Genomic DNA, 24,568 nt, shown 5'->3' on the forward strand with positions numbered 1-24,568 from the left:
TGAGTGCATCTTCTTCTTAATGTATAGTCATGTTTTTGATAGGTACTTTCTAAAAAGTAGGTTTAAAATTAAGAGATGTCATGATTCTTTGCTTGTTTCGAACTAATGTATTTTCAAGGAGTATGGCTTCTCTTTTTCTTATTTTTAAAAAGGAACAATTCGGCACTTGGCGCTAAATTACTCCATTTAGCAAGTTGCTTTAGAAGGAAGAGAATCAATGATTGGACAGAAGTTTTAAGCTATTTTTGTTCCAAAATTTTAAGATACACTATTGTTTGTTATGCCTAAAGCAATTTTTTTTGCCTTCGCTTCGGCTCCAAATGTGGTAAGGTTTTCCAATAAAAAAATTGAATTTGTTACAAAAATCTTGAATCGTTACTGCATAGTTTTGTAGGTCTACTGATGCTGTATCACCTTCTTTGGTTACGTACTTTATTGAGTGGTATTGTCTGTTAATATCTTGATTGTTGAGTTTTTGCGTCTTGGCGCACGTAATTGAATCGCAAAATATATGGCTATCAGTTTTCTTACGTTGGTTGGCAATAGTTTTTCCTTCTTGGTCCAAAACCCGTATGTCTGTATCATCAATGAGTTTACACCCCTGCCTGTATCGGAACTGTCTGTTGTGATGATCGCTTTCGGTTTCTTCAGTTGTATTGTTTGTATGGGTAAGCCATTTTTCTTTGTTAGAAATGTCTTCCACCAGTTCAGTTCTTCTATGGTTTCTTTTGACCAATGGCACATTCTCCTACTCCAGATCAATTTCAATTGTAACTATTAAAACAAGACATACTTTGATTCACTGTTAACGATAATCAATATAAAACAAATGGAGCTACTTGAATGCTACTAGATAGCATAGCTTAGCCATTTTTCTTTCTTTTTTGGACAGCACCATAAAAATAAAATAATACTCAATTACATCTGAACCTGATTGTTTAGGCTCAAACTATTCTGTTGACACAATGGAGTACTTTAATAAAGAAACTAAGTTAGTTTATATTTTATGATACAGTTTTATTTACATAACATTTAACTCAAACTAACATCTTGAGATGAGTTAAAGAGCATTTCTATTTGGAATTGTAAGGCATAAGATTGATTAAGTAAACGCTTTAACTGGTCATTGACACGCATTGATTCCTATTCAAGTAAGTATCTTAACATTCAGCCTTGTATTTCTTACCTCTTCCAGTTTTGCTTGTTGTTTTATATCGGCTTCATAGTCTGGAGATTGAGCCTCCAAGTCTTCTGATCTCAGTTGATTGTGTTGTAACCAGTCCACTGTTGATTTAAAAGAACTCATCAGTTGTTCATATTCTTTACGTGCTTTTTGAAGAGAAACTAAATCAGGTTCTACTGTAAGTGAAGCTGCTGAAGCTGAAGAAACTGCTTGTATGATCTGTAACATCATGTGTCTTATGTTCGATAGCAATTCAAGTGCATTCTCTGTATTGTTATACACTTCAATGACCTTTATCATATTAAAAAAAAAACGCGTTATAATTAAACCCCAGGAACACACACTGTTTTTATTTATTTATTTCTTTCTGATAATGGTGATACCATCAAAGATGGGCAAAATAGTAGACTCAACTCTTGTATCATTAGCAATGTGTTCATTGAATTTGTGTACTTTGGAAGCTACTTTTTTGATATTCTTGGAAGCTTCTGTTGTTACTGGCTCATTTTCATGACTGAATCCCGGGATTGACTTATGAACTTGTCCAAAATACAAGACTAATCATTGGTCAATATTCAATATCAATAGTTGTTATTCACTTACCATTATCGACAATAAGGACACCTTGATCAGATAACAAGTGATGCTCCATGATTGTATCAAAATAATGGATATATCCGCCCTTATCAGCATCTAATGACGTGTCAAGCATATACACACACACATACACACACATTGACTTACCTAAGAAAATGAAGTCATATTGAGTACCTGCCAAGTTCAATAGACTATACGTAGAGGCTTTTAAGTTTCGTGTTACTCTCATATGAATTTATACCTTTCGTTCGCAGGACCTTGAATAAACTCAATCTTGTCTTGTAAACCAGCAGAACTAATCTGTCTTTTAGCAATCTCAATATGCTTAGGATCCAATTCTAATGAGACGATCTTTGTATTGGGTTGTAAAGCAGAAGCCATAGCAACAGCTGAATAACCTGTAAAGCCACCAATCTCAAGCACACGAGTAGGTCTCATCAAAGCAACTAACTCCTTGAGTAGTCTGGCTTGTACTTCACTCACCATCATGTGAGGATTGCTAAGTGTCTCCTTTGTCTCTTTTGAAATGGAGTCCAATACACGTTGGAAGGGTTGCTTAAAAGGTGTACTGTATTTTTCACAATACTTTTCTTCACCTAGTCTTAAACGACCACCAAAATCACTAGCTGTGCCTGTCATGAGTGTAGTTGTATGGGTTCTTTTGAGTATCTGTTGAGAAGAAGTTACTCTATGAAAAAAATTCAAAGCTACTATTTTTGATGTTGATTTTATCATATTTTTTTTTTCTGTAGGAAAAGAGAAAAAGGAATCAAATAGGATATTCAAGTGCGTATTGCTCTCCTTGCATGCCTTGAACTTGCTTATCCAATCATACATTGCAGAGTGTGCATTTGTTGTCAGTCTCATACCTGCATTCCAGTATTTTTATTTTATTTACAATATTACATGTACAGAAAGAGAGTATTATTGACTTTGATGAAAACGCTCTAATCTCCATTTGGGACCAAACTTTAAGAGGACAATAACAGTTGTTCGTGAAAGTAATAAAACAAAAGAAACCATTGTAAAAAACCATCCTACGCCCATAGCAGCAACAGCAGGTTCAACCATCATCACAGCACCAGCACCTAATAAACATCTAAGAACCGTATTAATTCTTGTATTTGACTATCTATATTACCTTGTCAGGTTACTAGAGGCAATAATAGCAGCTGAATTATGAGGAAACAAGTCAACCAACAGTGTATTAGTTGAATTATGAATGCACGTAGAGCAATAAGACACTAAAAAAGGGAGTGAATAAAACTACTATATCTTTCTGTCAATAACATACTTAGAAAATTAATCACAATAGGTATGGCCATATGCACTTGTTGTTGTAGACACCATCCATAAACAATCATGAAAATATTAAATGCTATCCCCCAAATCCAAGTAACACCCATTCTGGCTTTTTCAATAGGAAATTCAGGGTCAATCTTTTCTCTTTTCTAGGGTTAAAATCTGGGATGGCTTTGTTTATCACAATGCATACCTCTTTATAAACTCCTCGCTGATATTGAGAGATTTGGCCATCTTTTTGAACTTGTAGTTTAGAATCCTGCCCGATGTAAAAGACCCTATCATAGCACCCAGTCCATTCGATAGAAAACATAGGCCTATTTGAAACACATTCAATTGGTAAATATCCGTAAACAAGCCTGTAAGACTTGTAAGTACGCAATAGAGACTAGCGTATTGTATCGAATTATAAAGCAAAAGTGCAAACACATCCTTTTCTTTAAGATAATAGACTGATTGAAGTGGATTAGGAAAATTCCAATATCGACTTTTTTGAACTTGTTTTTCTGAAAGTGTTTCTTCAGAACTATGTTGTAAAATACCACTATCTTGACTCCATGGGAGTGTTATCTTGGCATCGTCTTGTCCCGGCTGACTCGCGGTGCTTGCGTCTTTGTTGATATAGGCTGTAGCACCAGATTGAAAGCAAAGTTGAGATGGATTAGATAATGCATCTCGTTTCTCGGTTGGAATGGCTTCTTCCATGATGATCTCCTGTTGTTGTTGTTCTTGGACTTTGTGGTGTTCTTTTCGATGTTTCCAGTATTGCCAAGGCGTGGGATTGGCATAACCTGATCCATTGCCTACAAGTGATCGAAGCGTTTCGGGAAGAAAAAAGATCTGGACAATCCAAAGCAAGATAGCCATCAAAGAAAGTACCCAAAATATCCATCTAAGAAACATGATTAAGATAGTCCTTCCCAATCTATCAAATGTTACCTCCAGCCTAACGCATAACTCAACACACCGCCTAAGAAAGTTATTTTTGTTATCAACACAGCAGCGCTACATAGACATACCTAAAGGCGGACCCAAACAATTGCCCAACATGGAACCCATTGTAAAAATGCCCATATAGCCTCCTCTTTCCATAGGCGAAGCGATGTCTCCGATAGTACCAGCTCCTACAGCAATAGCAGAACTCGACCCAAATGCCTGCAACATTCGCAGTGATAACAAGGTGGCATAATTCTTTGTGTTTGCAAGTCCAATACAAGCCAGTGCATAAACCAAAAACGTCGAGACAAAGACAGGACGACGGCCCCAGCTATCCGCTAAACTTCCCCAAAAGGAGGGTGAAATGCCTTGAAAGATCATGTAGCCAGTGACTGTGGTGCTTACTAAACGTTCTGTGATGTGCATATCCTATCAACATGTTATGCGGTGTTGCTTAAGAATAAAATCTCTTACGTCTTGAATCAATGTCAATGCAGGGAAATAAATATTGGCTGAAAACGGACTAAAGAAACTGGAGATGGAAGCCGTCAAGACAATCATGATTTTTTGGTTTTTTGTGAAAACAGAGTAAGGTTCATGGTGAGACGATTCTTGTTGCGATGCTGTGTCTGATGCTTGAACTATAGTAATAGCCGAGGAAGAAGGAGCTTCGAGTGTATCGAAATCTTTAGGCTCAAAATGTTTTTTGTTGTTGAACTCTATATTATGCATTGCAACAGAACGCAAAAAAAAAAGAAAAAAAGGGGTAATGAAAAGAACAACAGACAATTTAAAGAATATTTAAAGTAGAAAAAAATGTATATGATATGTTGTATACTCAAGGAGGTTGCAATCAAATATGGAGGCATTGCTGTCTTCATATAAACAAGGTTTAAAAGGATCTACCGCATCAAAGTTCGTGTCATAGGCGTAGTTTTTAATTGGATATAAATAACAGAAATATAGTTTTTGAAATATGAGATTCCTTTAAAGCTTATCATTTTGAGTTACACTGGTTTTGTAAACACGCATAGCGACAAAAAAGTTTTGCGATAAAACAAAACTATTGAGTCTGCAATATGCTTTCTATTTTAGCTGTTGTATGCACCATGACTATCAGGATACTAACAATATGGTTGCATTCAAGATTAAGGCTTGATAGAAGTTGTTTATGCCAGCAGTAGACGATTGCATTTTTGTTTAATCATTTCTGTAAAAAAAAACTATTTTTACATGTCCTATCAGAGAACACAAAGAACCCAAGGAACTCTATCTCAACAACAAAGTTGCTTTTAAATCAGATAGTTTATGCACCTCTTTGTGACACAATCCTGTTCGTCGATCTTTATTTGGACAGGAAAACCAGTCTTACAATGCTAAAAGCCACCCCTCTATTTTTATGTCTTGTCTTTTTTTTCTTCCTTTTTTTTTTCTTCTTTGCTATCAAACTCATATGGTGGATACAGTTGTTGAAAACAAAAAACGTAAGCGATCTCACGCTGATAAAAGAGCCAACAAAAAGAAGCAAGAAGTTGCTAAAGGTGAAGCTAAGCCTGTGCCTGAAGAACCTGTTCAAACAGAAGGTAAAATACACACAAGTCGATCTACCAACCTCGATCTCACTCTTTACAATAGAACCCAAAGAAGAAGTCGACCTTCGCTTTGAAATTCTCGAATGCCATGAAGATACAAAGAAGGCCATCAAAGATATGGGCTTTACTCAAATGACAGAAGTTCAAGCAAAGACCATTCCTCCTCTTTTGGAAGGTCGTGATGTCTTGGGTGCTGCCAAGACAGGTTCAGGCAAGACAGTAGCATTCATGATCCCTGCTATTGAACTCTTGCTTCGTCACAAATTCAAGGCTAGAAATGGCACAGGTGTTATCATTGTTTCTCCTACCCGTGAATTAGCCATTCAAATCTATGGTGTCGCTGAAGAATTGTGTAAATACCATCCACATATCACCCATGGTATTGTCATCGGTGGTGCCAATAGAAAAGTAGAGGCCGATAAGTTAGTGAAGGGAATCAATCTTTTAGTCGCCACACCTGGTAGACTCTTGGATCATTTACAAAACACAAAAGGGTTCATTTCCAAAAACCTCAAGACGCTCGTCATTGATGAAGCTGATCGTATTTTGGACATTGGGTTTGAAGAAGAAATGAAACAAATTGTTAGAATTTTGCCTAAGGATCGTCAAACCATGCTTTTCTCTGCAACACAAACCACTAAAGTCTCTGATCTTGCCCGTGTCTCACTTAAAGAACAACCTCTTTACATCAATGTGGATGAAAAGAAAGAAACATCAACAGCAGAAGGATTAGAACAAGGATTTGTTATTGTTGAAGCAGATCAACGCTTCTTGCTCTTATTTACCTTTTTGCGCAAAAACCAAAAGAAAAAAGTCATTGTGTTCTTCTCTAGCTGTAATGCAGTCAAATACTATGCCGAACTATTGAACTATATTGATTTGCCAGTCATGGAATTACACGGCCGTCAAAAGCAACAGAAGCGTACTGATACTTTCTTTGAATTTTCAAAGGCTGAAAAGGGTATTTTATTGTGCACAGATGTAGCAGCAAGAGGATTAGATATTCCTGCTGTTGATTGGATTGTCCAGTTTGATCCTGCAGATGACACCCGCGACTATATTCATCGCGTAGGCAGAACTGCTCGTGCTGGTGGCAAGGGTAAGAGTTTATTGTTCTTACTACCAAGCGAAACTGGTTACTTGAAGCTTTTGAAAGAAGCCAAAGTGCCATTAAATGAATACCAATTCCCCACCAAGAAAATTACCAATGTACAAAGCCAAGTAAGACATATATATATATATGTGTATGAATGTGTTACTCATTTTCTTGATAGCTTGAACAACTGATTGAAAAGAACTTTTATTTAAACCAATCTGCCCGTGATGCCTTTAGATCTTATTTGCAATCCTACGCTACATATCACAACAAAAAGATCTTTGATGTTGATAGTCTTGATCTTGCTAAAATTGCTAAATCATTTGGCTTCAAAGTACCTCCCAAGATCAACTTGGCTATTTCTAGTTCTAAATAATTCTTTTTGCATTTTTCAATAAAACAAAAAACCATCTCATTCTAGACATTTTAACCACAGCGAATTTTTTCTCTTTTTTTTCCAGTTATGGCTATTAAAAAAGTAGACTATTCACTTTACCTTGTTACAGATCGTTCACTTGTGCCTGAAGGCAAGACTTTTCTCGGTCAAATAGAACGTGCACTTGAAGGAGGTGTCACGATTGTTCAACTACGTGAAAAAGATACTGAGACAGGACCATTTATCGACTTTGCTCTTAAAGTCAAAGCCTTGACTCGTAAATATGGCGTACCTCTCATTATCAACGATAGGCTGGATGTAGCTCAAGCTGTGGATGCGGAAGGGGTTCATATCGGTCAAGACGACATGCCTTTGACTCAGGCTCGACACATTCTAGGTCCTAAAAAGATTATTGGTGTTTCTTGCAATACAGAACAAGAAGCTGTTACTGCTATTCGTGACGGCGCTGATTATCTCGGTATTGGTGCTGTCTGGTTCACATCCACTAAAAAAAACATTAAGCAACCTTTAGGTGTTGAAGGCGTACAACGTAAGACATGGTATGGATGTGTGTGTCACTCAATTTATGTAATTAGGTATTTTGAGATCCATTGAAGCCAATCCTATTCCTACAGTGGCTATTGGTGGTATCAGTGCTAAAAATGCATGTGAGTTGCTTGAAGGATCTCATACGGGCAAGATGTATACAGACGGCCTTGCTATTGTATCTGCTATCATGGCAGCACAAGATCCTAAATTGGCATGTGAAGAATTACTCGGTTTAATTCGCCACAGTTTTGAAAAGATGGGTGTCAAGGCCAACACTACAGTAGATGATGCTGTGACTTATGCGATACAGGCAGCCAAGAACATCAAGGCAAAGACGCCTATGGTACATCATATCACGAGTAAGTGTTTTGTTCATGGCATTATGTCCAGACTGACATGTTTCCTTTTTAGATTATGTTGTCATTAACGACAATGCCAATGCTACACTGGCTGTAGGTGCATCTCCCATCATGTCAACCAATGCACAAGAACTCCGCGATCTTGCTGCTGTCAATGGTGCTATGTTACTCAACATGGGTACATTGAATGATATCGATTTCATGATTTCAGCAGCCCAAGTCAATGCAAGTCACAAAAACCCTGTCATTTTAGATCCTGTGGGCTGTGGTGCCACTCAATTCAGGAAACAAACACTGACTCGATTCTTGAATGAGTGTGATTTGACAGTGATTAAGGGCAACGCAGGTGAAATTCTATCCATGTCAGGATTTGGAGGTAAATCAAGAGGTGTTGATTCAGTAGGCACACATGAAGAGCAAGTGATGGTGAGTGCAGTCAAACAGTTAGCAAGAGAAAACAATTGTGTGATTGGGTTAACGGGTCCGGTGGACTATGTCTCGGATGGTCATCGTGTGTTTGCTATAGAGAATGGTGATCCTTATTTACCCTTGATCACAGGCAGTGGATGCATGGTCTCGTCTGTGGTTGCTTGTTTTACTGCAGCCAATCGTGATGATTATCTCTTGGCTACAGTGGCCGGTATCTTGACAGTGACTGTGGCATCTGAATTGGCAGCCAAGCGTGAATATGTGCACGGTCCTGGTACTTTCCGTGCTGCTCTGATTGATGAGCTCTACAATGTCACTAATTCACCCGAACTCCTTCAAAAGTATGCTAGAATCCGTGTAATTCAATAAAAACATTTTATTTTATTTTATTTAGCAAAGACGAAGGCCCATTTCCCAGAACATGACTTCAAGTCGAGTTGCTTGTTCAAAGGTTTTGCATACATCTCTAAAACGAGCTTCTGAAGTAGAAACATAAGTCTCAGCCAAGACTTCTAATTCCTCTACAAAGACATCAATAAGACCACTCAATAATTCCATTTACTTACGCATGCCAACATGAACAGCCTCTTGAAAGTCATCAGCAGCATATTGACAAATCCAATCCCAATAAGGGTTGCCGTCTCTTTTGGTAGCAGGATCATTAAACAACTTGAGCCCAATTTCACCATAACCAAGCAAGCAAGGTGCCATAGAGATCTTCAAATCAAGCAGATCGCCTGATTGGCCCTTATCGAGTACATATCGACTATAAGCAGAATTGAAAACACTTTCAGGTGTGCTTAGGACATCTTCTTTTGTAATACCCCATCGAGCACAATACTCTAAATGAAGTTGTGACTCCTTGGTGATATGAAGTACAATAGAAGCATTGGCACCAACGGTGTTCATTGTGTCGGCTATAACAAGAGGGTTGGTTAACGATATAGTATGTATGTATCCTCTTTACATTTGTAGGCGGCTAATGCTGCAGCTCTGGCGTAATGCTGTAAATAGAGATAATCTTGTTTGAGATAATAGGTGAAAGATTCAGTGGGTAAAGTACCATCAGCAATACCACGAACAAAGGGGTGATCAATAAAATCAGACCATAAACCTGTGGGCAGTGATTCTTTAACAGCCTGGATAAAGGTTTTTCTATGGATCGATTAAAATCTTAACTGAGCAATAGATCTTACCCTTGATAAGGAGACCATCTCAAAGGATGAAAATGGTTAATGGGACCATTACCATTACCAATACCCACCAAAGACTGAGCAATGGCTGTCTTTACATAGTGAATAGCATTCTTACAGGCATTTAACACTACTCGAGTTATTCATAAAGGCCTAATTGATTTGTTTTTGTTTTTTAACTTTACCATTCTCGCCTTTAGCCAACTCACCAGCCAAAGCAGCAGAGAGTGTACACCCAGTACCATGCGTGTTTTTTGTATCGACATAATCATTGATGATTTCATACCACATTGTTTTTTTGCCATCATACAACACATCCACCACTTGTTCTTTACCGTCTTTGGAGAGTGGTAAATGTCCTCCTTTTAGTAATACAAACTTGGGACCGAATAGAGTTAATTGCTGAGCAGCATCTCTCATGTCTTTTAAACACTTAATGGATCCTGGTGCAAGATCAAGCAAGAGTTCTGCCTCAGGTACATTAGGTGTTAGCACATAACTGATAGGGAATAATTCCTTCACAAGTGTATGAAGAGCATCTACAGCTAACAGACGAGATCCACTGGTAGATATCATCACTGGATCCACAACAATCTGACGCGCATATTGAGGAAACTCCTTGAGTGTGTCTGCGACAGATTTGATGATGGCAGAAGAAGAAAGCATACCAATCTTGATAGCATCCGAGCCAATGTCCTTTAATACAGATATGATTTGTTTCTGAACAAATTCAGCAGGCACATCATGGATATCATCCACACCCAATGTATTTTGTGAAGTCAAAGAGGTAACGACTGAAGTTGCATAGACGTGAAGTGAAGTTAATGTCTTGATATCTGCTTGGATACCAGCACCACTAGAGAAATAAGTTATTATTCAAGGCCAAAGTAAGACATACCCTCCACTGTCACTACCAGCAATAGTCAATACTTTAGGTAGTGGCGCTTGTACAGTTTTAGTCATATCTTTTTTTTTTCTTTTTTATTCAAGGGTACAAAAAAAAAAAGGAAAGAAATAGAGATCTTACAACATAAATACACAAAATTTATTTACCGCTCATCATAGCCTTAAACTCTTCAAAACTGATGGTGCCGTTACCATCTATATCAGCTTCTTGGATCATAGCATCTAATTCTTCTTCAGTTAAGTTTTCATGTAAAGAAGCCATGACTTTTTGTAATTCACTACGATCAATAACACCATTTCCATCTGCATCAAACACTCTATAGAGTGATTAACATAGACACCTATACACTAACTTACTTACTTGAAAGCTTCTTGTAAATCATCTGTATCATTTTCTGATTGTAAGTTCTTGACTAAACCCAGAAATTCTTCAAAATCAATGGTTCCATTGCCATCAGCATCCACATCATTTACCTTTATTTTTTATTATTAGATCAGATACGTCATACTATCTGTTTCTCTTTACCATATCTTGCAATTCAGCATCACTGGGATTCATACCAAACGAACGAAGCACAACACCAAGTTCACTAGCACTAATGCTTCCACTTTTATCAGCATCAAAAAGCTGAAAAGCTTCGCGGTATTCTGCAATTTGTTCAGCTGTAAGTTGGTCACTCTTAAGAAAGAAAAATGAGTCATCTTGCAAGACATAAAATATACGTTTACCATGATTAATGAATGAGAAAAGAAAAGAAAAGAAGAAAAAAAAAAAAGAAAAGTTATAAATTTTATTTTATTTCTCGACATTATTACTAAATAAGGGCTTTTCTAAAACTTCGCTTTTTTTTTAAAAAAAATTCGTTTTGCTAGACTTATTTTGGATTTTCATTTTTTGAATGCAATTGTTTATTAGATTGCATCTCTGTTGAGGTATTTCGGAAGGTCATTGATAAAATATTGAACAATATCATGAAAAGAAAGTCTTCCTGTTCATGCTTTCACAAGCTTTAGTAACTTTAGCTTCTTTTTACAGCATTATTGAAAACTGACCAAAAAAAGAAAAATTAATTGAATTAAGCTCAAGAGAAAAAGACACAAGTCTCCACTCATGTTTGTAACATATTGTAAAATGATCAAAAAGAGAAGATATCAAAAATGATATTTGTTAAAATTTGCATAGGTTTTTGTTTATCCATTTAGACAATTTCTTGATGCTCAGCCAAAAGGCACCTATAAAAAGCATTATAACATACTCCATTGTGTAATTATTCTTTATCATTGTTCCTTTGCTACAAAGGATATACAAAGCCAGTATTCAGAATGCAAGCTTGGTGTGCCTTTAGAAAGCCTGTGTTCCTTTTTTCCAGGCAATTCGGCAAAAGAGCGCCGTTTTGAAAAATATTTCTCTTCGACTCACAACATAAAATCAAACCAGTCAGCTGACCAATCTATCCCTGATGATCAAATGAGTCCCGGTGTTAGCCCAAGCAATCAGACTTCCTTTGGTCAAACTGTTTCTCTATTAAATAAGGACTAACAGATAAATTGGGACAATTGATCATAGTGATGTGGAAGAAGAGCTGAAGTTTATTCTAGAGCTTGAGAAAGAATAATAATGCAAATTAATCTCCGACATGGCCATATTGGATACACCCTCATTTTCACATATTGTATTGACAAATACTCATAATACATAATGGTGACAAATAAAGAGGCTTATAGTATTTAATTGTTTTCTTATTAAAGTGTCAGTAGCCGATAAAGCCTCCATGTGCATCAATCACCTTTTGAATGCGATCAGGCATGGCATCAATCATTTTGTTGATTGTTTCAACACTGAAACTGCTCCAAGCTTGTTGAAGCAAGGTTTCTTGAACGCACTTCGGTCTGTTGTTATATCATTGACAATGGAAATAGCGTTTGAAATGTTCCAAACATTCTCAGTGGGATTCAGATCAGGCGATTGAGCTGGCCACTTCAACTGGCTGATCCACGTTGCTCTCTCCATGCCTTTGCTGGGCGACCTCTATGGATAGGCGTGCCATTTTACAACATAGTATCTGGAATGCTTTGGAGAAAAGGAAGCAAAACAGAATCACAAACAAGATCGACATAATTTTTGATTGCTCTTTTATCGTTGGACATAACGACCAACTTTGACTTCTTTCCACCGCTAATAGCCCCCCCAGACCATAATAGTGGTTCTAACGTTTTTGAAGGATTGCTTGAGACAGCCCTTCAAGAACTTCTCCTTTGGTTTTCTCCAAACCTTCTTCCAGGTCTCGTTCGATTTTAACGCTGGACTCATCTGTCCAAACCACCTTTCTCCGCTGCTCAACTGTCCAGTGCTTGTGTTCTTCAGCAAAATTTCTTCTCTCTTCCTTGTGTTTTTCACTCAGGAAGGACTTTTTTGCTGTTACCCTTTTGTTATAGCCCATCTCATGCAGTTCCTTTGAGATCAGCTGGTTGTTGCATTTGACAGTCAATTGAGCCGAAGTTGCTCAAGCGAGATGGCTCTATCACGCTTCGAAATACTTGTAAGATGTCTCTTGTCTCTATCGCTCAAGAACTTTGGTCTTCCGGAGCCTTTTTTTTTCTCTCTCGTAGGTGCCGCGTTCTCTGAACATTTAATTACTTTGTGCACAGTTGTATGAGGAATTTTAAGACTGTCAGCAATTTGCCTTACAGAAGACTTGTTCTTTAGTGGCTAATAGAAGCAGTTCTTGTTTTTTTTAAAGATAACTGAGGTATTGGATTAGAAAAGAGATTAGTAACAGAGATGAACATGACGCGACATTGTTCAGAAATGTTGAGTATCGGAGATTTAAATGTTCAAGAGTTGGGTTGTTTCTTGAATGACTTCACGTATCCTTTTGTGCCTTCAATAAAAGACGCCCTCTTGTTGTCTGACAATTTAAAAGCAGTAATGTTTTTTTTGTGTATTAGAGGCATTGCTTACCTATGATTTATTCTAAACAAGAACTAAAGAGTGAATAAGTAACTTTTTGTTTATTCATTGGCGTACAGGATCAACTAAAATAAGCATTTTCTTTCAGGACTGATTCAATTTTACTTAGATAACCTTCAATTATTCACTTGATTATATCACAACAGTCTCTGATAATCCTCTTTTTCAGAATTGAAGGCTTAGTGTATGACTGACCATATTTGTATATAAACTTCAATTTTTTACTTGTTCATTATGTTTGGTTCAGAAAATAAATGAAACATTCCTCTGAAGGTGTTCACTAGACTACGTACGATTTTTTCTTTCTTTTATAGTAAACACCCTTTTTTTCATGTAAACACAACACTTAATACTATAAATCATGTATTTCTTTCAGCCAGCACTTTGCAAAAATCCTTTATTTAACTGAATATTGCACTATTTTGCATGTATCATCCTGTTATTATCTAACGAATCACCATTTGTATTAAACAAACAAATGACAATGACCACTTGCTTCTGATAAAATTAAAGTTTAATTTCAGCCCAATGAATACATAAGTTCCTTTTGATAGACTCTAATTATTGAAAAAAAGGGCACAACAGCATTGATTTATTTGCATCAACAAAAATTTCATATGCATAAAACACTAGTATAAACAAACTCATTCTTTCAAGCTTATAATTTATTTGCTTGTTCTTAAAATTCTTCCAGTTAAACAATGTAAATAATTCGAGAAAAAAAAAGTATATATATATATATTTAATAGATCTATTCTCATATTTTATTATCACTGTATAGTATGAAGATCTCTATTACCGCACCAGCTATTCTCTCCCTCATTGTACCTGTTATCTTAGCAGATAATATACCTGCTTTAAACTATAGAGCACCCACAGTCAATGATGTCAAGGAACGCATTGCTGCTCCTGCTAATTCTACCTTGTTTGATGTCTGGTACGCCAAAGGAAACCGTATCTATCAATGTAATCCGGAATTAACTGGATTTTTGCATTGGTACAATGTGCAAACCCACGCATTTTTATACCAAGCTCAAGGTCAATCTACTCCCTTTGATAGACCTGATAATCTAGTAGGCCAACTTGCTGCTGCTCCTTTGAGCCCTGATGCTCAAGAGTAAGTTTGAATAAACAAGATGTATCTTAGTTTAACACCTTATTTAAATAGAGCCAATCCAGTAGATACAGTGCCTGTCATTTATTCTTACAGAGATGGTTCTTGGGTAGGTACATCAAGACCCATTGCAACCACTACCAAAGAAGAAGGCCGTGCTGAACGTGGCGATAGTCAAAACTTGGATGACCACTTAACCTCTTCAAGATATTCTTCTACAAATGGCTATTTATCCCATGCCAAATACCTTGTCCGTATTGGCTCTTTGGACGGTGTTGTCCCTGCACCTGAAGAATGTACAACAAAGGGTCGTTTGATCAACAAGCCTTTCACAGCTTACTTTATGTTCTATGCCGATGAAGATGGTGTCGAGCAATTGGCTGAAGAAAAAGCTGAATGGGAACGTATGGTAGCAGAATACACGCCAGAAAAACTCAATATTGAACATGAAGCTGCTGATCAACGTGTTCATGCTGAACCATAGTTTATTTAAATAAAGTCATTTCAGTTGGAATGTCCAACTCTACAATGTAACCTTGTTCTGCTAAATATTTGCTTGCTTTAAATTCTTGGTTTTTATACATGCATTGAATGAGTAGTTCCCAATCCTCTTTTGTGGTGCAGTAATACAATGTGGCAAATAATTTGGCTAGGCCATCCAAACAACTAATTTCATCTTGCCAATCAATCTGACCATGTCATTGTGAGCAACTAGGTCATGAGTATAAAAATACCTGTGTGATGAGATTGAATACAAATAAAGGTATTCTTTCGATCAAGAATGAGGGAACATAATTCATTATGATCATAGGCAAACTCTTCAAGTAAATCTGTCCATTGTCTTGTTCAATATCTGTACTGAAATAGTCAAGTAATAATTCTTTTTCTGATAAAAGAATACTCGTGTCTGCATCTTCCATAAAACCAAGTTGAATGTATTCAGTGATAGACAAAGGAGGAGATAGAACTAGCTTTCCAAACCTTGAAAAACCAAAGACAATACATTGATAGATATATTCTTCACTAAGGTAGATTTAAGTGATACTTCGTCTTTATAAACATTACCTCAAGACTTGGTACTGAAGCAAATAATACTTGTTATTATAACGAGCTAGAGAAAGTACTTGGTCAATGACACATATACACTGATGATGTGAAATTAATTGACTAAGCTCTAAGAAAAAAAAATGGGGAAATGAACATGTACCTCTATTTCTATAACTTACTTTTATCTTGAGCTTGATCTATTTCTTTCTTGAGTAATTGGACACTATCCAAATCTTTCTCCACTGACGACTGATCTACTCTGTTCTTCTGTTGCTTTTGAACATAGTTGGCTATTCTCATTTGCTGAGATTTGGTTTTTACTGTTGTACTAGGAACATGACTAGATGATGGCGAAACGATCAAACTGGCATTAATTTCTTGTGAAGCAAATGAAAAAGGCTTGGTATCTTTAAAGTAAGCAGGTGTCAGACTTTGAAAGTGTTCTTTGATGTTTCGTGCCTAGATATAATGTTAATAAAAAATGATCGAAAAAAAAAAAGATAGTCTTGCATTGAGAGAAGGACGTCTTGGATGCGAAGTCAAAGGAGGAGTGGCAGGTGCATCAGTATTGCTGCTATCACTGTTACTAGATAAACAAGAAGCTGTTTTAGTGCGATGGGTCTGTATTGGTTTGAAATAATGCTCAATCGTAGCTTTTGGCGGCAATGGCTTTGTCTGCTTCATCTTTTCCATAGATGGTAATACTTGAGCAATATCAATAAATGAATCATGTACTATCCTTTTCATGACTTCTATGATCATGTCTTGATCAAGTAAATAAACCTCATTTTTAGTTGGGTGTATATTGACATCTATATGTCTAGGATAAACAGTCAAACTGATATAAGTAAATGTAGTTGTAGGAGTGCCTTTGTTCATTTCTGTGTAGAGTTGGTTCATTACTCTTTTGAGTTTTGCATTTTCTACTAGTCTATCTATAGTATGTCCTGTTAATAGTGAATCATGACTAAAAAATACTTTCTATTGACAAACAAGACAAATATAGTAGACTTCATAGGATATCGGCCTTTCTTAGTGATGTCAGTGAAATACAAGCTGATACTCCATTTATCTTGTTGATGGTTTATGTGCTTTAGATTCATAGAGGCTTCATGACCATACAAGTGTTGAATTCGATGTAATAGTGTACCACGGTTTTGAATCGATAGAGAGCTTCCGTGCGTCTTGATAGAGAGTGTATCCTATGTTTTTTACTCTATTTGTTATTCAAATGTATGCAAATGAGGCTCACCTTGTTATATAAGCTAAAGGATACATGTGTATTATGTAAAGCGTATTTCTGAACACAATCCAAGATAGCATTAAATTCTTCATGAGGATTTTTCAATGTTTTTTTACGTAATGGTACATTACTAAACAAGTGTTGAATCTATGCTTGTATGAGCTCATAAACCTATCAATCTAGTAGAACATACTATAATAATAGTACCCTGTTTGGCTGCACATAATTTAGGCTCTGATACTAGTTTTCCATCTTGGTAAACGCCTCTAGTTCTATAAGCCATCGTTCTTGTCAATTTTACTTACTGATAACCATATTCACTGTTTATATGCTTTGATGTAATAGTTACATGTGCTACATGAGAAATGCTAGCGAGGGCTTCTCCACGAAACCCAAATGAGTTCAGTTTATTTAGGTCTTGATATTGTTCTATTTTGCTAGTTGCATGTCGCTCACAAACCAATGGCATATCTTCCAGCTTATTCAAAGACGTAAATGTCAGTTATATTGTGCGCACACAAATTACCTTAATTCCATGGCCATTGTCAATGACTTTGATTAGATCAAAACCACCAGAGATGACATTCATGTGAATATTGGTTGCTTTTGCATCCAAACTATTCTCCATAAGTTCTTTCACAGCATTACAAGGACGATGCAAGATCTAACAGGTATAAGTTTATTCAATGTAAGTAACTAGTCATAGTACTTCTCCGGCAGCAATTCGATCTATCACAACTTGTTCTAATTTCTTGATACTTTTCATGCAAAGGGGAAAAAAAGAAAAGAAACTTTATATTTCATTTCTGAAATTTAATACAAGAAAAAGTGACTGAGATACATTGAACATTGCTCTTTCACTTCTTTCAACTTACAAATTATAAGCTAACATCAATCAAAACGCAAAAAAAAAAAATCAAAAGTTTTGTAAGATGTATGCTATTTACTCAAAGGAATCAAGCCTTGGCTGGTGTTTCCTCTCGTACTGTTGAAGTCATTATGACAGCAAGAAATACTATTTGATCAAGGTAGAGTCTACTGGTACAGATGTAAACTACAAGGCTGTATCTGACAACAAAAAAGTACCTTTGTCCCTTTTCGTTTATGTATCTGAAATGGACAAAAGTGCCGTTTTTTTTTTCCTGGCAGTCATTGGTGGTTTGGGAGCAAGGAAGCTTAGTTAGCTTTCTTAATATGTGAAGCTTACAGAGCGTCAGTTTCTTGGAATAAAAATGGGTTTCTTTGAGGCATAGATGAGACTGCATTGGATGCTCCTTGGGAAAAGGCAACATATGCCAGCCTTTCCTGGCAAGCTCGGATACGCAGCGTCAACATAAAAGGTAATCATATAAAAAGCCTGTTTAGTGTTTCAAATGTGGTTGATTGATAAAACATAAACTATTTTTTCATTATTTTATTTTATTTTTTCCAATAAAATTGGCCGCTTCTTGGAGTAAATGAAGTATTTCTTAAGGGTTTACTCAAGCTCTCAAGGGTCAACAAGGTGTGGGAGTTGAAAGAAGAAAATGGTGTAAATTTTCTGCTGTATCAAATGAACAAAGCAACAAAGAAGTCAAAAGAAAAGAAGAAGCAGCCTTGGCAGAAATCTTGCTTATCACGCTTGACAAGCCGAAGAATTTGAGAAAGGACTGCGGCACAGAGAAGGTCTTCATTGACCAACGTCTGTATCCTTTCCTTGAGTACATCTTCTTACAAGACAAGAAATACGATATCACCAGATCATACGGTCACATTGTTTATGACGATGATCTTTCTAACAGTAAGTCAGCAGCAGTAGCAATATCAGCATCAATATCAACAGGCGGCAAGAATATTAGCACAGCAAAGCTTGATTTTTTTTTTTTTTTTTTTTTTTTTTTTTTTGCTTTTTATCCTCTTGAGGACAAAAAATCCTGAGCTATTGTGTGTAGAAGTCAAGAAATCCTGCGCTGTGGTAACTCAGCCCTTGAGCGACCGCTCAAAGCTTTTTTTATTATTACGGAGTCTGCTCTCCCAAATGTTTCGGTCTTCCGGTAGACGGTCTCTTAATGGATGGTATCATGGTGACATCCTTTGTTGCCGAGCTTGGCTCTCATAGCCTCTACACCTTCGTGGAGCTTGAGGAGTTCCCGCTCCTTAGAGGCAAGGCAGATCTGGGCATCTTTTCTGATACTGTCCTTTCCTTCTTTTGGATCAAGGTACTTATATACACATATTTTAAAATAGCACATTTACTAATACATTGGATAAACCTTAATACATGAAGCGACTACTTCAATTAAAAAGTAAAAAAAGATAGACTCTCCCTCTTTGCATTTGTCTAGGCTTGTGAAGTCTATTGTTGCTTTTCCTAGCAAGAAAAAGCAACGGTTCTAGATAAACTTTTTCATCAAATGTTTTGAATTTGTGAGGATAGTCCTGTTGAAATGAAATTTATACTGTTTCGCATTTTTTTTTCAAACTTTAAAGCGATATGCTTCTCTATTGATTTACGCGTTCAAGTCGCGTACTTGCTGAGTTTAAAGAAAAAGAAATAAAAATTCTTTTTTTCAGGACGCGTTTTTTGTTTCTTTACACGATGAGTGACCGTCCTAAACGAAAGAGAAGACAAGCAACACCAAGAACCAGAGTGAGGTAAGAGAAGAAGAAAAAGTACTATCGAAACTGACATAACGGCAGTAATGCTCATTATGTAGGCTATGTGGAAGATGACGAATCAGTCGAGGCTATTATGAAAAAGTTTGAAGAGTTGGAACGTATTCAAAAAGAATTCTCTTCATTACAAGTTGAACAAACACCAGTTCCAGAAGAAATAGAAGAAAACAAGACACCAGACGAAGTCATGATAGAGAACGAACTGACTCAGGAACAGTTAGAAGAAGTGTTTAAACGTACCTCAGCATTTACAGTCAAGAGTGCCACTATTGATACAAGTCAAGTCTTGGATTTAGATGCATTAGATCTTTGGCAAATTGAACATAATGATAACAGTACCAATGAGATTGTGGAAGAAGAGTAACGTATCTTTATGGCCAGTCATGATTCACTTATTCATATTTTAGTGAATATTACTATGTAGACGATAGTTTTTGGGAAGACGAGTTTTCAGAGACATTAAACAACAAAAGAAACAGGAAAAGAGAACCCAAACAACCCGGTCAAACCAGACGTACTGGCAATATGGACCGTGAAAGTATCATTGCCAAGTATAAATTCATGCAAGTTCAGGTACAAGACAGACATGGCAATTACTTTACTATCAAAAAGAAAGTCAGCAATGTCGATCCTTCATTGCCCACTTATGTCAGAATTCCAGCTCGGCCTATTTCAATGTCATGGGCTAATTCTATCAGACCATTGTCTGTGCCTACAGTACCTAAAGGATCGAATTATCATGAAGTGAGCCATCTATTGTCTACTGATCTGACACAGTATGGTAATGATTTTAGTGCAGTCTATATTGATCCACCCTTTTTATTACCTGGAGAAGAACCAAGTCCAGGCAAGATATCCATTGACGATTTTGTGAGTAGAGTACATTGACACCTTTTCTTTGTTTAACCTATCTGATAGGCCCAATTGGGTGTATCCAATATCGTGAAAGCAGGGTTTATATTTATTTGGCTGGAAAAAGAATGGCTTCAGAAAGCAGTAAATATCATCACAAAATGGGGATTTAAATATGTCGAGAATTTCTGTTGGATCAAAAAGAACGTTAATAACCAAATTGCTACCAGTCCATATACTTATTTTAATAAGAGTAAATTGAGTTTACTGATCTTTAGAAAAGAAGGCGAGATTGAATTACGCCATCAACGTAATCCTGATTGTGTCTTTGATTTCATTCGACCTCATTTACCTGGTAAGCCATACAGTCTATGCAATCAAAGCTTATTAAATTTTGCATCTAGATCAAGTCACTGAAAAGAAACCACCTTTTATGTACAAAGTCATTGAAACCTTACTTCCAAATGCTGTTTATAATGCAGAAACAAATCCTCATGGTGGCAAACTCATTGAACTGTAAGTATACTCTACTCTCATTTGTATTGTGATTAACATGGTCATATAGATGGGCAAAGAAAAATACCAGAAGAGAAGGATGGACATCTGTAGTACAAGTTATTTAAACTTTGAATTGTGTATTATATATATATAAAAAAAAAAATTTTTTTCTTTAAGCATCATGAGCACGCCAACCAGACACAGACTCTTGATCACGTACAAGCTGCCAAGAGTCCCAGTAATGTAGATCGAGTTTAACAGCCACAACACGTACTGTTTCATTTCGACTGACGGTCTTGATACGAATATAACCTTCATCATTATCGTCATCTTCTTCATCATCACTCTGATCAGGCACAATAGTCTGTTGAGCAGGAGGAATATAACTTGGTCTACGACGACGACTCATTTCTGCTTCGTGATCATGAACGACCTGCAAAAATGAATCGAGATCCTTGACAGGTTTACCTTGAACTTCCACAATCCATACACCCGGTCGAAGGACATTTGAAGCAGGTGAACCGTACAGTGTACAGGACACATAGACACCGACAGGCACATTACGTACTTGTTCTAATACCGATTTATAAGGACGCTGAATCAATGCACCTTGCCAGCCAATCACACGCGTTGTTTCATAACCACTGAATTCACTCATAGGCACAGTGACATTGAGTTCTTTACCATCACGTAAAATGACCATATCGACAGTATCTTGTTGATGTACAAGCATTAAATGAGACATACGTGTCACCAATTGACCATCTAGACTCAAGATCACATCCCCTACATTCAATACTTTGGCACAAGGACTGCGTTCATCCAACACATTCAGCACATAAAGCAATGTGTGTCGTGTAGAACTACTCTCTTCAATTTTCTTGACCCATGTATCACTTAGACCCAAGGTACGAGCAGCAGCAATACGCATAGTCCATAATTCAACATCAAGACCCTTTAATGTCATCTTATCGCCATGCTCTATGAATTGATCGATGGTAGGCTTTACCAAAGTACCCGAGAGACCTGACATGAATGAAATATCTTTGCCCTTTTCGTTCTGTGAAGAATAACTGACATAGAGTGCATGAACCAAGCCTTCATCGTCTGTCATTAACCCACCTTGGGAAGTAGAAGAGTCATCAATCTTGATACCTTCGACATTCATGGCACGCCAACGAGGAGGAGAACATTCACGCGTACCAATATTAGAGACAGAAGAGACCGTGGTCTTTTTGCTGACAACCGAGTGATCACTGCCTACACCAATAAAGTTGATTTCATCGCCTTGGTTGAGTTCTTTGCCACTAAACTCGATTGGCTTGACGGGCGTATCACCAATCAACGTGGGATCATACGTCAAAATGACATAATTATAGAAAGGATGCAGGAAAAGTAATCGACCGGGAATGATGATGGAATTGGCAAAGGTGATAAAGATATCACCTAGGCCAATAGGAATCGTGTCACGGTCACAGACGATCAAAGGTGGGTTTGTGGACACAATGAAACCTGTGCCGTAGAACTGAGTGGCTTTCATGCCGTCTACAAGATAAGGAAGATAAAAGTCAATGGCCACAAAGGAAGGCATGAGTTTTTCTGCTAGTGTTAAGGAAGGGTCCAAGCGAGGGAAACTGGCTGAAGAAGGCGTATAGGGAATGGTCTGAGGTGGGGGTGGCATGTCACTAAATTCCCATAGACCTGTCAAGTCTAGACTTTGTGTGTGAGTGGGTTTGATGAAAGACGTGTATCTTACCATTGCGTACAGCTGTTCTGAATTGATGCCAATGTCTATCGACATGCATAATCATCACCTTATCTTTATAAGCTTTATGAAGTGCATAGAATCTAGTGTTTGATATGAACAGGATGCACTATAGAAGACAAGGCTTGACTTACCTAATAGGTACACGTGCACCATCTGGCAAACTCTTCATAGCTTCAATAAAAGCATCCAAATTAGGTGTAGGAATATTGTTGACACTCACAATAATACTCTTGCGCCAAGCACTTGCACTCGCTAACATATGGCCCGAAGTAGCCACATAGACACCGCCTGTAGGTTGAGAATACGATTTGGCCAGTTGATAGGATAATTCATGCACGACGCCACCACCAATTTCAACAAATCGATTGGGGGTAATTGAATGCAAATCCTGAACAGTCACCTTGACTTCTTGCACCTTCTTACCTCGACTAATCGTTAAAGAGACAGGTTGTCCAACAGCATCATCCAAGATTTCAAACAAGGCAATAAAATGAGGCACCATCTTACCATTGCAGCCAATGATGATATCACCTGGAACCAGGACATTGTCAGCAGGACCTTTAGGCAATAATGAACGCACGACAAGCATGCCTGTCTCTTCAGGGAATTTAGTGCGTACTTTTTCTTCAATCGAAGCCTTGAGACCTAGCCGACGGACTTCGTTATAGGGCAAATACTCAAATTCAGTCTGAAGTGTACCACGAGGGACTTGTTGGCCATGTTGAATGTACTTGAGGGCACGTTGAACACGGTCCAGAGGTAGATAGTAAGAGGACGAAGCACGACTTGCTCCGCCTGCATTTAATGCAACAGCATGACCATCAATGTCCAAAACAGGACTGCCTGAAGAACCCCCACTGGTACCCGAGGCAGCTTGAAGATAGAATGTATTGAAATCATTGTATTCGCCTACACCATATTCGGGTGCTCTTCTGTCCAATCTTGCTAACGTACCAGCTAAAATACTTAATTTTTCACCTGCATCATTGCTAAATACAAAAAAAAAAAAAATTAAACTTCGGAGATTCATGATGACATGTTTAAACTTACCCGACAACACGAATATCTAAACCTACTTTAGCTCTTTCTGGACTAAGTTTAATTTCCTCCAACGCCATGAATTTAATGCGATTAGGGTCAAACTACATAAAAAAAAGTGATGAGAGAGATGAATGCCGTGATAAGATAGATATGTTACCTGCATAAAACCAAAATCATGCACTGGATCACGATAGACAGGCTTAAGGTCGACTTCTTCATAGTTTGTCAAGACAGCTTGAGCAACAATGGGCGCAGGTGAAACGACATGACGATTGGTTAAAATAATACCACGCTTAGCATCCACAATAAACCCTGTAGCCGTATAGCCACCTACATATAATCTAAGCATATGCATGCATAAGAAACGAAATCCTACCTGATGTTTCTGTATCAAAACTTCGAACATGACTTGCTTTGATAGAGACAATCGCACGAATCGCTTTTTCAAGCGTAGGTTCCCAAGACCTAGCTTTGTAAGGAACACCTGAGGTAGTGACAGGTGATATATAGTCCATGGGTGGGCGAGGATTCCATGCATGTGTACCAAAGGCAATTGATTTGGATCTTCCGCGTAATGCCTTACTGTCTATTGGCTGTTGTTCAAATTGCGTAGTGGCAAGCGACATGCTTCCTCTATGCGGTTTTAAATCGGTGGCCATATCGCCTGCTTCTGCTGGAGCAGGAGAATCTACGGGACCACGTAAAGGTGGTGTCGATATCACAAGTGGGTGTTGTGTGTCATCCATTTTTAAGAGAAAAAAAGAAAAAGAGATAAAGAAACTAAAAAAAAAAAAAAAAATAATAAAAAATAATAAATAAGAAAGCGGGAATGAAAAAAAAAACCTAAAACTTTCTGTGAAA

At 37.3% G+C, this 24,568-nt stretch overlaps 13 protein-coding genes across 13 annotated transcripts; 5 read left to right on the forward strand and 8 right to left on the reverse strand.

Moving 5' to 3' along the window:
- Positions 1-884: 884 nt before the first annotated feature.
- On the reverse strand, positions 885-1,503 carry B0P05DRAFT_124045 (uncharacterized protein). The gene is made up of 3 exons (XM_051572998.1): positions 1,187-1,503; positions 1,026-1,143; positions 885-973 (listed from the first exon to the last, which is right to left on the reverse strand). Exons 1-2 carry the CDS (start codon positions 1,481-1,483, stop codon positions 1,033-1,035), a joined length of 408 nt encoding a protein of 135 aa, XP_051434148.1. The 5' UTR covers positions 1,484-1,503; the 3' UTR covers positions 885-973; positions 1,026-1,032.
- A 1-nt stretch (position 1,504) lies between these two features.
- On the reverse strand, positions 1,505-2,745 carry B0P05DRAFT_124136 (O-methyltransferase-domain-containing protein). Its single transcript, XM_051572999.1, has 3 exons — positions 2,022-2,745; positions 1,787-1,971; positions 1,505-1,740 (listed from the first exon to the last, which is right to left on the reverse strand). Exons 1-3 carry the CDS (start codon positions 2,645-2,647, stop codon positions 1,541-1,543), a joined length of 1,011 nt encoding a protein of 336 aa, XP_051434149.1. The 5' UTR covers positions 2,648-2,745; the 3' UTR covers positions 1,505-1,540.
- B0P05DRAFT_471414 (MFS transporter) lies at positions 2,705-4,750 on the reverse strand (the record flags this gene model as incomplete). The annotated part of the gene is made up of 7 exons (XM_051574617.1): positions 2,705-2,879; positions 2,922-3,024; positions 3,075-3,226; positions 3,276-3,630; positions 3,874-3,998; positions 4,098-4,447; positions 4,493-4,750. 7 exons carry the CDS (start codon positions 4,748-4,750, stop codon positions 2,705-2,707), a joined length of 1,518 nt encoding a protein of 505 aa, XP_051434150.1.
- Positions 4,751-5,471: 721 nt separating this feature from the next.
- B0P05DRAFT_579643 (ATP-dependent RNA helicase HAS1) lies at positions 5,472-7,082 on the forward strand (the record flags this gene model as incomplete). The annotated part of the gene is made up of 3 exons (XM_051581946.1): positions 5,472-5,601; positions 5,654-6,831; positions 6,885-7,082. 3 exons carry the CDS (start codon positions 5,472-5,474, stop codon positions 7,080-7,082), a joined length of 1,506 nt encoding a protein of 501 aa, XP_051434151.1.
- Positions 7,083-7,169: 87 nt separating this feature from the next.
- Positions 7,170-8,788, forward strand: B0P05DRAFT_587718 (Hydroxyethylthiazole kinase family-domain-containing protein; the record flags this gene model as incomplete). The annotated part of the gene is made up of 3 exons (XM_051582610.1): positions 7,170-7,632; positions 7,679-7,990; positions 8,043-8,788. The coding sequence occupies 3 exons, from the start codon at positions 7,170-7,172 to the stop codon at positions 8,786-8,788; spliced, it is 1,521 nt and encodes a 506-aa protein (XP_051434152.1).
- A 21-nt stretch (positions 8,789-8,809) lies between these two features.
- B0P05DRAFT_604232 (Phosphomethylpyrimidine kinase-domain-containing protein) lies at positions 8,810-10,598 on the reverse strand (the record flags this gene model as incomplete). Its single annotated transcript, XM_051583316.1, has 6 exons — positions 10,511-10,598; positions 9,798-10,468; positions 9,616-9,742; positions 9,387-9,574; positions 8,986-9,336; positions 8,810-8,940 (listed from the first exon to the last, which is right to left on the reverse strand). Exons 1-6 carry the CDS (start codon positions 10,573-10,575, stop codon positions 8,810-8,812), a joined length of 1,533 nt encoding a protein of 510 aa, XP_051434153.1. The 5' UTR covers positions 10,576-10,598.
- B0P05DRAFT_492203 (uncharacterized protein) lies at positions 10,599-11,258 on the reverse strand. Its single transcript, XM_051575342.1, has 4 exons — positions 11,248-11,258; positions 11,045-11,197; positions 10,880-10,992; positions 10,599-10,835 (listed from the first exon to the last, which is right to left on the reverse strand). Exons 1-4 carry the CDS (start codon positions 11,248-11,250, stop codon positions 10,658-10,660), a joined length of 447 nt encoding a protein of 148 aa, XP_051434154.1. The 5' UTR covers positions 11,251-11,258; the 3' UTR covers positions 10,599-10,657.
- Positions 11,259-14,271: 3,013 nt separating this feature from the next.
- On the forward strand, positions 14,272-15,087 carry B0P05DRAFT_587720 (uncharacterized protein; the record flags this gene model as incomplete). Its single annotated transcript, XM_051582611.1, has 2 exons — positions 14,272-14,606; positions 14,658-15,087. 2 exons carry the CDS (start codon positions 14,272-14,274, stop codon positions 15,085-15,087), a joined length of 765 nt encoding a protein of 254 aa, XP_051434155.1.
- Position 15,088: 1 nt separating this feature from the next.
- On the reverse strand, positions 15,089-16,205 carry B0P05DRAFT_511213 (uncharacterized protein; the record flags this gene model as incomplete). Its single annotated transcript, XM_051575608.1, has 5 exons — positions 16,161-16,205; positions 15,830-16,109; positions 15,669-15,777; positions 15,338-15,626; positions 15,089-15,292 (listed from the first exon to the last, which is right to left on the reverse strand). The coding sequence occupies exons 2-5, from the start codon at positions 15,948-15,950 to the stop codon at positions 15,089-15,091; spliced, it is 723 nt and encodes a 240-aa protein (XP_051434156.1). The 5' UTR covers positions 15,951-16,109; positions 16,161-16,205.
- Positions 16,206-16,299: 94 nt separating this feature from the next.
- Positions 16,300-17,659, reverse strand: B0P05DRAFT_637962 (histidine kinase-like ATPase; the record flags this gene model as incomplete). Its single annotated transcript, XM_051583671.1, has 7 exons — positions 16,300-16,585; positions 16,633-16,852; positions 16,903-17,040; positions 17,087-17,159; positions 17,199-17,371; positions 17,420-17,557; positions 17,603-17,659. Coding segments are annotated over 7 exons (1,083 nt in total), but the record flags the coding sequence as incomplete, so codon positions are not given.
- A 1,135-nt stretch (positions 17,660-18,794) lies between these two features.
- On the forward strand, positions 18,795-19,473 carry B0P05DRAFT_544194 (uncharacterized protein). The gene is made up of 2 exons (XM_051578515.1): positions 18,795-19,091; positions 19,160-19,473. The coding sequence occupies exons 1-2, from the start codon at positions 18,942-18,944 to the stop codon at positions 19,190-19,192; spliced, it is 183 nt and encodes a 60-aa protein (XP_051434158.1). The 5' UTR covers positions 18,795-18,941; the 3' UTR covers positions 19,193-19,473.
- B0P05DRAFT_544195 (uncharacterized protein) lies at positions 19,474-21,029 on the forward strand. Its single transcript, XM_051578516.1, has 6 exons — positions 19,474-19,527; positions 19,573-19,908; positions 19,956-20,418; positions 20,467-20,755; positions 20,805-20,916; positions 20,966-21,029. Exons 2-6 carry the CDS (start codon positions 19,625-19,627, stop codon positions 21,021-21,023), a joined length of 1,206 nt encoding a protein of 401 aa, XP_051434159.1. The 5' UTR covers positions 19,474-19,527; positions 19,573-19,624; the 3' UTR covers positions 21,024-21,029.
- On the reverse strand, positions 21,030-24,480 carry B0P05DRAFT_544198 (trypsin-like cysteine/serine peptidase domain-containing protein). The gene is made up of 6 exons (XM_051578517.1): positions 24,084-24,480; positions 23,865-24,037; positions 23,717-23,808; positions 22,798-23,655; positions 22,655-22,746; positions 21,030-22,608 (listed from the first exon to the last, which is right to left on the reverse strand). Exons 1-6 carry the CDS (start codon positions 24,451-24,453, stop codon positions 21,071-21,073), a joined length of 3,123 nt encoding a protein of 1,040 aa, XP_051434160.1. The 5' UTR covers positions 24,454-24,480; the 3' UTR covers positions 21,030-21,070.
- Between the last annotated feature and the right edge of the window lie 88 nt (positions 24,481-24,568).

The sequence above is a fragment of the Gilbertella persicaria genome (assembly GCF_025201335.1).
Source record: "Gilbertella persicaria strain CBS 190.32 chromosome Unknown B0P05scaffold_23, whole genome shotgun sequence".
Lineage (NCBI taxonomy): Eukaryota > Fungi > Mucoromycota > Mucoromycetes > Mucorales > Choanephoraceae > Gilbertella > Gilbertella persicaria.

Excerpts from the sequence above, each read along its gene's own strand:
- B0P05DRAFT_544194 (XM_051578515.1), top strand. The coding sequence starts at position 18,942 with ATGGATGGTATCATGGTGACATCCTTTGTTGCCGAGCTTGGCTCTCAT. Across the intron at positions 19,092-19,159 it reads TTTCCTTCTTTTGGATCAAG|CGACTACTTCAATTAAAAAG; the intron begins GTACTTATATAC and ends TAATACATGAAG.
- B0P05DRAFT_544195 (XM_051578516.1), top strand. The coding sequence starts at position 19,625 with ATGAAAAAGTTTGAAGAGTTGGAACGTATTCAAAAAGAATTCTCTTCA. Across the intron at positions 19,909-19,955 it reads AATGAGATTGTGGAAGAAGA|TGAATATTACTATGTAGACG; the intron begins GTAACGTATCTT and ends TTCATATTTTAG. Across the intron at positions 20,419-20,466 it reads AGATATCCATTGACGATTTT|GCCCAATTGGGTGTATCCAA; the intron begins GTGAGTAGAGTA and ends CCTATCTGATAG.
- B0P05DRAFT_544198 (XM_051578517.1), bottom strand. The coding sequence starts at position 24,453 with ATGGATGACACACAACACCCACTTGTGATATCGACACCACCTTTACGT. Across the intron at positions 23,809-23,864 it reads ATGATTTTGGTTTTATGCAG|TTTGACCCTAATCGCATTAA; the intron begins GTAACATATCTA and ends TTTTTTATGTAG. Across the intron at positions 22,609-22,654 it reads CAGAACAGCTGTACGCAATG|ACTTGACAGGTCTATGGGAA; the intron begins GTAAGATACACG and ends CACAAAGTCTAG.
- B0P05DRAFT_492203 (XM_051575342.1), bottom strand. Across the intron at positions 10,993-11,044 it reads ATGCTGAATTGCAAGATATG|GTAAATGATGTGGATGCTGA; the intron begins GTAAAGAGAAAC and ends TAAAAAATAAAG. Across the intron at positions 10,836-10,879 it reads GATTTACAAGAAGCTTTCAA|AGTGTTTGATGCAGATGGAA; the intron begins GTAAGTAAGTTA and ends ATCACTCTATAG.
- B0P05DRAFT_124045 (XM_051572998.1), bottom strand. The coding sequence starts at position 1,483 with ATGATAAAGGTCATTGAAGTGTATAACAATACAGAGAATGCACTTGAA. Across the intron at positions 1,144-1,186 it reads AACAAGCAAAACTGGAAGAG|GAATCAATGCGTGTCAATGA; the intron begins GTAAGAAATACA and ends TTACTTGAATAG.
- B0P05DRAFT_124136 (XM_051572999.1), bottom strand. The coding sequence starts at position 2,647 with ATGAGACTGACAACAAATGCACACTCTGCAATGTATGATTGGATAAGC. Across the intron at positions 1,972-2,021 it reads CAAGGTCCTGCGAACGAAAG|TCTATTGAACTTGGCAGGTA; the intron begins GTATAAATTCAT and ends CTCTACGTATAG. Across the intron at positions 1,741-1,786 it reads TGTCCTTATTGTCGATAATG|TCTTGTATTTTGGACAAGTT; the intron begins GTAAGTGAATAA and ends ACCAATGATTAG.